General features: G+C 34.9%; 1 protein-coding gene across 1 annotated transcript; it reads right to left on the bottom strand.

Annotated features, from left to right (window-relative positions):
• Positions 1-2505: 2505 nt before the first annotated feature.
• On the bottom strand, positions 2506-6185 carry zgc:113019 (uncharacterized protein LOC550590 homolog). Its single transcript, XM_051111416.1, has 2 exons — positions 5868-6185; positions 2506-4004 (listed from the first exon to the last, which is right to left on the bottom strand). Exons 1-2 carry the CDS (start codon positions 6106-6108, stop codon positions 2602-2604), a joined length of 1644 nt encoding a protein of 547 aa, XP_050967373.1. The 5' UTR covers positions 6109-6185; the 3' UTR covers positions 2506-2601.
• Between the last annotated feature and the right edge of the window lie 4894 nt (positions 6186-11079).

Here is an 11079-nt window from a genome sequence, read left to right as displayed (position 1 = left end):
CCCTCTAGTGGTTGGAGGTGCAATAACTGCTTTACGGTTAAAAACAAAACTGCCGTTTTAATGTAATTTATAGTAATTTAGGTAATTATTTAAGTACTAAATATCACATTTCAGGTAAATAATTAGATGAACCTCAAAGCCAGAGCAAACTATTTTAACAAAATGCTATTTAGTTGCATTTTTATTTTATAGTGTATAAACCCAGCTAACAATTTTTGGTTCCCAGAACATTATGGAAACGTTAGTTTTTGGTTCCCGGAACGTTCCCAAGAACATTCCCTATTGGTTAGCCAGGAAAGCTTTCTTAACGTAAATAGAACGTTCCCTGTAGGTTTGAGGAACATTCTGGGAACCTACTGGGAACGTTCTGGGAACGTTCTCCACAGGTTCTAAAAATAAAACTAAAAAATAACCTGCAGGGAACATTCTGGGAAGGTTCTTTTTAGGTTATAAAATTAAACCAAAAAATAACCTGCAGGGAATGTTCTGGGAACGTTCTTTAAGGGTTATTAAAAAGAGAACCTACAGGGAACGTTCCTAGAACGTTCTCATTTGGTTCCCAAAAAAATAACCAAATGGGAACCACAGGGGAACGTTAGGGGAACGTTCTATGTTTGCTGGGAAGTTACATTGCAGATATATGCTGATCTTTGGATCTTTCTATTCATCAAAAAATTCTGAAAAAAGTACTCAACTGTTTAAAATATTGATAATAATAATAAAAATGTTTCTTGAACAGCAAATCACCATATTAGAATGATTTCTGAAGGATCATGTGACACTGAAGACTGGTGTAATGATGCTAAATTTAGATTTGATCACAGGAATAAATTACATTTTAAAATATATTCAAATAGAAAGCAATTATTTTAAATAGTAAAAATATTTCACAATATTACTGCTTTTGCTATATTTTAGATTAAATACATACAGGCTTGGTGAGCAGAAGAGATTAAAAATCTTACGGTTTATAAACTTTTGACTGGTAGTGCATATATTGCCAAAGACATTTTATGTCATAATATGCATAATTATTATTAAATGATGAGATGAAACTCAAATCCAGAGCAAAATATTTTAACAATATGCTGTGTAGTTACATTGTTCACAGGACAAGTGCTATAATTCACAGTGCCTGAGACAACTTTTTTATGGGTATATTGTCTCTTTTCATATTTTATTGGAAGTTGTAAAACAAACAATTTAATAATAAATTCTGTGTTGAATAAATGGTCTTTTACTCTTTTGTTTTGCCAACATGTTTTGACAGGTGGTAGAAGCTGCCTGGAGCGTCTTTCTAACATGACATAATGAATACAAAGTACACTTTGAAAAGTGCATCAAAGCACCAGGGTCGATCACTGTCGAGGGACTGTCCATCATGTCTTGATGTCTTCTCATGGCTAGAAGGTATGATTTTGACTCAGATGCTCATAGATGAACAGCTGTTTAAACCTCTTAAACATATCTGTGTATAATTTAAAAAAACCTCAATGACAAAACACCATTATTGATTTCCTATTTGTTCCTGTTTGCAAATCCTACAAGACATTGTTTTTGTCTCATTTCTATATGTGAATTATGTCATTATGTAACAATTTACCACAGTCCCACTTAAATATCCACTGTTAGCAGTATTTATTCCTAGGGTGACATACATTTCTTGTAAAATCTACAACAGTATTAAGATGACAGCATCTCACTACTCCAATTAGTTAGTTATGCGCAGAGAACGGAGTATCATTGTGAAGAGATTTTTACCTTTATTCTCAGATGTAGTGTACTCATTTAGTAATTATCCTGTTGTCTCCAGTAAACTGAACATCTGTTTTCTTTGCACATAATGAGTTGTCTGATTCATCAGACATTATACTTTTGGAAAATTATCATTTTTGAGAAATGTGCCTAGAGATTAATTATAAAATGTGACTAATGTCAGGCATTTTTGTTCTTGGAAAACTTGCTAAACTCAGCAGCATCACATGCATATGTCATGGCACTCTCCTGAATAAAGTCATTATTTTTGTTTTCTTTGCACACGAAAAGTATTCTCATAGCTTCATAAAATTAAGATTGAACCACTGATGTCACTACATGTTAAGTATTTTTAACCGGGCCTTTAACGTGGTAGCTGTGTTGCTGTCTATGCAGGGTCAGAAAGCTCTCAGATTTCACCAAAAATATCCTGAATTTGTGTTCCGGAAGTGTTATGGATTTGGAACGATGTGAGAGTGAGTAAATAATAACAGAATATGAATTTTTTTGTGTAAACTAACCCTTTAAGTGCAGTAGATCTTCATTGTACATTTTGCACTTAACCAGTCTACTAATTTTTATCTTGTCAGTACTTGATTGCATGTCCACTTTACCTCATTTACCGGTTGTATCCATATATTTACACTACATTAACACTAAGAACTTTTTAGTGCAGTAGTTTTTCATTTCACAGTGAAATTAATACATTTAACATTACACAAATGAAGAGATACAGAACTAAAGTGCTTTTTCATCATTTATTATTGCAACGTGGTATGAGACAATAAAAGATATGCAGTTCACATTTAGTTTGTTGTATGTCATCTGTATAGTTTATGTCACGGTTTACAGTTTCATAACACTGGGGCACATGTTAGTCAGGGCACAGCACACAGTCACAACCTTGTCAAGGAACATCATGTTGTCGTCGTCGTCGTCTTCACATGGGGATATCATGCTCACCGGTACGGCCTCATTTAGCATTGTGTACTTTGCGCGCACACATCCAATCACCCTGTTCAAGTGGACCTTGAGGTGAGCGATTTCACGAGTCTCCTCTTCATCCCTTGGAACCAGCTTTTGCCTTTTCACTTCTGCGCACATTATTCCGACATTCTCCCTGATGCCAAATCCTCGATTTGCCAAAATCAAGTCTCCAGGTAACAGATTATCAACAAGCCCACTGCTCTCAATCACTTCCTTGTCACTGACACCATCTCCCCACCCTTTCGAAACGAAAGCAATAGCTCCACGTGGTGTAATGCCGATGAGATACTTTAGTGTGTGTTTTTGTGAAGATGTCTGTGCAATAGCTCTCTGGGTTGATGCTCTCTCAGCGTTAATTTCAAAGCAGTCAACAATTACCGCAACATGATTGCCGAAAGCTTCTACAAACGGTTGTAACATGCTACCCTTTAAGCAATGTCTCTCTGGCCAGTGCACCAAAGGGCTGAGGTGTGTAAACATTGCACGTATGGTGTCTCTGAATGTGTTGGCCACAGTCTTTTGATCTATGCAGAAGAGGTGTGCAATGTGCTGGATTGGCAGATTCAGCCTCAGGCGCATCAGAGTTAAGAAGAGCATATTGAAAGGGGAAAGTTTGCGACCTGTCTGTGGTAGGCAGGGAACAAGCTGCGTCAGCACACCCATCAGAACAGGAAAACATGGGAGCCCAGTGTAGTACTTGACCTTCTCGTCGTCATCTCTCAAAAAATCCTCTGACATTGTCTTTTGGGAGAGCTCTTCCTTTAGTAATCTGTTCTCCTCTAATAAGCGGTTAATTTCTTCACGTCTGCAACTACAAAAACTACATTCCTGCTCTTCTTTAAGATAGTCCCTTCGTGCAGCTTCATCCATCTGTAATCTCTGTGAAACGTCATCTGATGGTGCATCTTCATCTGATGGTGCAACTTCGTCCGATGGTGCATCCTCATCCGATGGTGCATCTTCATCCGGTGGCGCATCTTCTTCTGGTGGTGCATCTTCATCTGGTGGTACATCTTCATCTGGTGGTACATCTTCATCTGGTGGTACATCTTCTTCCAGTGATACATCTTCCTCTATCTCCAATTTCAGGTCATCTAGAGCTGGTGATGTTGCAGTTGCAGCACTGTTCTGTGCGAGACGCTTTTGTTTCTTTATCCTACGGCTGAACCGCTCAGGATGCGCCGGCTTGACTTCTGTGTGACCGAGATGTAATGATGGTACCCAGTCAGGATGACACTCGAGCATTTCATAGGCTGGTTTGCCTGATTAAAAGAAAAGAATTTCTGTGATTAGTCACGCTAACAGTCAAACGTCTGAGATAATCAAGACTTTTAAAATGTTAGAAAAGTTAAATATTACTACAATTTAAAATCAAGGTCTTCTGTTTGGATATAGACCACCAGTCAATAGTTTTTGAACAGCAAAATTTTTTATGTTTTTTAAAAAAAGGTCTCTTCTGCTCACCAAGCCTGCACTTATTTGATACAAAGTACAGCAAAAACAGTAAAATGTTTAAACATTTTCTAATTTAAAATAACTGTTTTCTATTTGAATGCATTTTAAAATGTAATTTATTCCTGTGATTTCAAAGCTCAATTTTTAGCATCATTACTCCAATCACATGATCCTTCACAAATCATTCTAATATTCTGATTTGCTGCTCAAAAACTTTTTTTAGTATTATGCTGAAAACAACTGAATAGATTTTTTTTTCAGGTTTCTTTGATAAACAGAAAGTTCAGAGGAACAGCATTTATCTGAAATATAAATCTTTTGTAACACTATCTGTAACAATGACTTTATCATAACTTTTGATCAATTTAAAGCATCCTTGCTAAATAAAAGTACTAATTTTAAAAGTGAAAAATATTAAATATTATATATTATATATTTAAAAGTAAAAAAAAAAAAAGTATTAAAATCATTTATTTCTCAAAAAATAAAAAATAAAATAAAAAAATCTATTATACTGACTCCATGCTTTTCAGATAAATGCTGATCTTTGGATCTTTCTATTCATCAAAGAATCCTGAAAAAAAATGTACTCAACTGTTTTAAATATTGATAATAATAATAAAAACAAAAAATGTTACTTGAACAGCAAATCAGCATATTAGAATGATTTCTGTAGGATCATGTGACACTGAAGACTGGAGTAATGATACTGAAAATTCAGCTCTGCTATCACAGGAATAAGTTACATTTTAAAACATATTCAAATAGAAAACACTTATTTTAAATGGCAACCATTTTTGCTGTCCTTTTGATCAAATAAATGCAGGTTTGGTGAGCAGAAGAGAATTCTTTAAAAAACAAACAAACAAAAAAAGTTACTGTTCAAAAACTTTTGACAGGTAGTGTATTTTAAAACGTTATTCATTCTTGTGATAACAACGCTGAATTACTCTGGTCTTAATTACTCAAATGATTCTTCAAAAATCATTGATATGCTGATTTCATCCTCATTTATCATCGCTTATTAATACTGGTTCTTATTATCAATGTATGGAAAATGTTTTGCTGTGTAATATTCTTGTGGAAACCATTATGCATTTTCAAAAGAACAGCATTTATTTAAAACAGAAATCTTCTGTAACATTATAAAAGCATTTACGTCACTTTTGATCAATTTATTGCGTCCTTATTGAATATATATGTATGTATTTAAATAGGCTGCTGATTAAAAGTTTAGGTTCTCAAGCAAAACAGTTAACATCAAAACGTTTTTAGCATTTATAATAGTAAAACGTTTCTCGAACAACAAATCAGCATATTAGAATGATTTCTGAAGGATTATGTGACACTGAAGACTACAGTAATGATGCTGAAAATTCAGCTTTGACATCACAGGAATAAATTCCATACTGAAACGGTAATGATAGTTCACAATATTACCATTTTACTGATTTTATACAGTAATATATAATTGCAAATAAACACAGCCTGGGTGAGCATAACAATTCTTTCAGAACCATTAAAAAAATCGTAATCCTTCGACTAGAAGTGTATGCATCTATGCAGCCAGCTAGTTGTGCAAAGTTAGCTGCGTAACGTTAGCTCTTCACCCTGTTTGCATTGCTAGCAACAACCACACAGCAGTTAGATGTGTTCTGATTATAGCTTACCTGAGAGAAAATGCCGTGAACACACAAACATGTGTCGGGAAATGTTGTCGAAGGTGATGTCTTTGCGTCTCACGGCTGATACCCATGCCATGCGACGCCTCTTTGTTAACTCAGATATCTGAGTTCCAAGATGTTGTTTCCAAGCTGGAAAGCTAAAGAATCGCACTCCATTTAAGATGCGTTTTCCATACCGGTCCTGAGAACGGTTGTTGCAGTTGATAACACAGCAAGAGTTCACCATTCCTGCGTGTTTTTGTTGTATAATAACAGAAACTCTGATGTCTGCCTGCTGTCTTTATAAAGCTTCCGTGTCCTAAAATCCCATAATGCTTTGCGTTGCTTACCTCAGCTGACGTCACGTTCCAAAATATATGGGCCATTCTATTTTATTCAAAAATAAATAAATAAATAAATAAAAACCCACATTTAAATAGCATTTAAGTATTTAAATCTTAGATATTTTACTATTATTTTATTACCTTTCGAAACCCACAATAATATTTAGAATATTAGTAAGCTTAATATATGAAGAGCTCATTTGCAAAAACAGATAACTTTTTTTTTAATTTTCAAAAAATGTTTTTTATTATGTTATCATGTTTTTATTGTGTTTTATTGTGTTAGTTAACTGTATTTTTTTATTTTTTTTTTACCTAATCAAAATAACCCAACTGCAGTTTAATTGAGATTAATTGGAATACACAATGAAAAAACAAAAGGAAATCTCAAAAAAGGAGATATCTGTTTTTGGAAATGAACTCTTCATATAAAAAAAATCAGAATTTATTTAGTACTTTCAACTGGAAGGCAGCTGTCCAGAACCCTAACCCCTGAATTTCAACTTATGAAAATGATATTGAAATAATTTTTGCATTTTTCCCCATTGTTTTTGTTTAAAACTTTATGTATTAAAAAATCTGTCCTGCATTTTCATGCCACTACTGAAACAGTGTGTTTATTTAGTACTTCCAACTGGAAGGCAGCTGTCCCGAATCCTAACCCCTGAATTTCAACTTATGAAAATGATATTGAAATAATTTTTGCATTTTTTCCCCATTGTTTTTGTTTAAAACTTTATGTTTTAAAAAATCTGTCCTGCATTTTCGTGTCACTGCTGAAACAGTGTTTTAGTCAGTTGGTTCAGACTGATTTTAACTACACCCCTACATATTTGTGTGTCCCTCTCTCTCACATGGTGAGTAGATGGGTCCCATCATTTTGAGGTAAATGTGTTCAAAAGTCTGAAAATCTGTGTGTAACTTTAAAGAATGTCACTAACGAATACTATTTTTCTGCAATTAAAAACACTTCATTGAGAGTTATTCCAAAACATTTAGTTATGTGTACAACTGTTCAGAACTGTGCTAGGTAACCATGTGCTGATTAGCATCTTTGAGCTACGTTTAAATGTATCAAAAATCGTCACTACCAAAACAGTCACAACCAAAACATTTGGTGAAGTTTCAGTGACACCATTTTTGGGGGATATTATTCCATAAAATTTAGTTTTTATGTGTGTACAACTGTTTAGATCTGTGCTAGCTAACCATGTGGTGAATAGCATCATTGTGCTGGGCTCAAAAGTTCAATCTAAAACTGTCACTACCAAAGCAGTCACGACTGAAACATGTCATCATTGTTTCAGTAGTGTCAAAAGGGAACACATAATTCTTCATTTGGGGGAAATAAACAAAATGATTGTATGGTTATGCAGATTTTGAGTATTTTAGTATGTTTTTGTAATGTATTAGTATCTGAGTTAAAATTCTGTAATGTGATATGGTCGCTACCAAATTGTCACTACTGAAAATGTGCAGTCACAAACGAAACACAGGATGTTTTGTCAAAAATAAAATATACTGAATTAAAGTGTGTTTGCATTAAGTAATTTAGTAAATACCACAATATTTATAGAATAAAGTCACAATTATGAGATCAAAGTTGTGGCAAACGTATACAGCTGGTGTTTCTGAGGTTATCTTATGACTGTAATTCTATTTACAAGCTGTTTTATTTATGATTTTTCAAACACTGATTGTTCGATTACATGAGACATTTGTTTTAAGTCGTTCTGATTTTTTTCAACATGTCTCCTGATATTTATTCCTGTTTATTTCATGCTGTAACTAGTAGTAAAGAGAAACTTGAAAACTGCTTGAACTGAGGCCTGCAAATGTTTTTGCATATGGGCCCAGGGCTGACTTGATATATGCCACTGATTTCCATATCATAGGCCTATTGTTGGCCTACAGTCCACAGCAGACCAGTCTGGGGAAGATTTTTTTTTTTTTTAAGTCCTTGGATGCAAGTTGGAAGTGTTCAGATCAAGACAACAACAACAACACAAGAATCATTCAGTTTCAGCTCTGAGTTTATTGCATTTCCTTGGATGTCATTTAATGTATTTTGAACTCTTTGGTAATTTATTTTCCTCATTACTTTGAATATGCATTTGATTTCTATCTACTCATAAATATGGTTTATAGCTGATGTTGACAGTGATTAGCAACCATTACTAATGAAGGACAAGGTCGGGTGGGGTTGCTATAAACCATTAAAGTTCATTTGGTTAGAGAGAATAACCACCCTGCCCTTCTGCTGTCAATCACTGTGTCACACCCCCCACCACCACACACAACACACTACACCACACCGGTCATTCATGACTCTGTACGGCCCCCCCTGCACACCTACAGACCACCACAACCCGGCAGGGGGGGCAACTATACTGACTAAACTTGCTTTTACATACCACAAGGGGTCTGCACATAAAGCTGATGCAAACTCAGGCCGGACATGCAGGTAAATTACCACTACAGAGAAACGTGTCAGTACTCTTACCAACTTACCAAGAGTCATTTAGAACACTTCTTTCCAGATTGTTTTCAAGGCTCTTTATGACGTCATATTAAGTCGTCGCGGAAGGCCGATTTTTTTTTTTTTTTTTTTTTTTTTTTTTTTTTTTAATAAATACACAATGTCTTCAATTTAGAGGACTCATATATGGTGGGTTGTCAAAGGTTTATTTGTATTAAAAGTAGTAAATTCCATTTTCTGTGACATTAATTCACATTAAACATACATAATGGCATGCATATGGGCCCGGGCTGGCTACGCCACTGTACTGAAGGACTGTGAAAATATTTATGAGTAGAGTTTTGTTTCTAGCGTTTACGGTTCCAGAGTTATCTAAAATATAAATTGCCTTTTTATAGTGCCCCCTAGTGTCCGACAGACGTGTGTATGTCTGTCTGCAGTTTAGATTTTCTACGATTTATGGTCTCTAATGCCCAGACACTTTAGGGCTAGAAAGAAGAAGAACTTTAAAAAGCTTATTGTTCTGGTTATAAATATAATATAATATAATATAATATAATATAATATAATATAATATAATATAATAGGCCTAAAATTCATAAATGTAAGAAAACCATGGAGAAGCATGGCATACAAGAAAACGAGTTCACTCAAAACAACCACAGAAATACATATCAACTTCAAAATAATTTTAATGTCCTGTGATGAGCACATTAACAAAATAACTGCACTTACATAGTTAGATGTGTATGCCTGTTTATGTACTGTTGCCGGGTTGCAATTCAATATTTAGAAACATGATCTTCCACCCTTCCCAACAGAAGAGCACACGCAGCCTTGGAGCAGGAAGTTAAACTGATGATTCACAAAACTTCAAGAAGATATAGCATTTTCATATCCACTTTCATATCATTTACATTTTTTGTCTTATAGCTTAAATAAGGAACAACGAAAATCTTTTATCAATTACATGAATTATAGGGTATATCTGAGTGATATTGTACAGCAACGCGCTTTATGTCCCTGAACTTTGAGGGTGTGACATGTTTTTGGCCACAGCACATTTTTATTCAGTCACAGAACAAGAGTAAAATGTCACCGATTCTGTGTGAATAATAACATGGAAAAATCTGATAGTGAAAGGTCACACTCTCTAATTAAAGCAATTTCAAAGAAAACAGGAACTGTCTGTTGCCATAGACTTAAAGACACCTGCTCTGAGTTTATCACAATTTGATGTTTTGGCCAGCATGTATTTTGTATTTGTTTTGTTTATTCGTTATATTCAGAATAAGAAATTAAGTAAAGTAAATACAAATCGGTCATCTTGGACTTTACTGACACCTAGAGGTGCGACCGTAGCATCATGCAATAGAAGAAATGCTCAGTTCACGTGTTTTTGTGTCACATGACACAAAATGAAAAGACCATTGCTGAAAGCACCTTTAAATACAACACTTATCTTCATCATTTTATAAAATCAAATCTCACGATCCCTCGCTGAGCCCAGAGGCTTGCTCACCTTATATAGAGCTGAAAGAGACAGAATAGGATGTGAGAGGAGGAGAGTGGGAGATTAGAAGAAAAGAAGATGTGTTTGCATCCTCTGTCACTTGTGGTCTTTCTCTCCTGTCAGCTGAAGGCTTCCAGAGAAGCTTTCGTAATGATGGAATTCCAGTCCTCTTACACTCTCTATAAATAGGTTTGAGAAGAACCATGGACAGCCACCAGAGGCTTGGAACAATTACATGCCTTATTTGATCAGCTTACAAAAGATCTGAAATCCCTGCACAATGTAAACTATTAGACACTGCATAGGAAAGCAGGCCTGGATCTCCACTTTTCAGTATAGTTTGATCATCTGCAGAAATATAGGTTTGTGTAGCTTAACTTATTTCTCCGCTTATTAATACTGCTACAGGTCTGAATCATAAGTCTTCAGCAGGTGTCCACAACTCTTAGGGGGTATGCTAAAAGTTTTATTTCAAAATATTATATAAAATAATAAAAATATAAGAGGAAAATTAGAATATTAAGTTAAAATTAGCTGAAAATGTTTGTTTCTTTAACAGAACAGATTTGTAGAAATTTAGCATTACATCACATGTTCACCAGTGGATCCTCTGCAGTGAATGGGTGCCATCAAAATCCAAACAGCTGATAAAACATCACAATGTCTCTAAATCAAATGAACTCTGACTGTCTTCAAGTGGGAAAGGTACTATTCTATTCTATTCTATTCTATTCGTATCCTAAAACTGTTGTGACATGGCAAATGGAACTGTTAATAATGACGCAATGAGTTAACAAATGCAGGAGGAGTGGATCATCTCTGCTGCCGTTTCCAGAGAAGGTACACAGTCGTGCATCTTCTCCTCTACTGTTCATGCCTTTC

Source organism: Labeo rohita, chromosome 6 (assembly GCF_022985175.1).
Source record: "Labeo rohita strain BAU-BD-2019 chromosome 6, IGBB_LRoh.1.0, whole genome shotgun sequence".
In the NCBI taxonomy this organism is placed as follows: domain Eukaryota; kingdom Metazoa; phylum Chordata; class Actinopteri; order Cypriniformes; family Cyprinidae; genus Labeo; species Labeo rohita.
The sequence above is the reverse complement of the archived record's forward strand: the minus strand, read 5'-3'. Positions and strand labels throughout refer to the sequence as shown.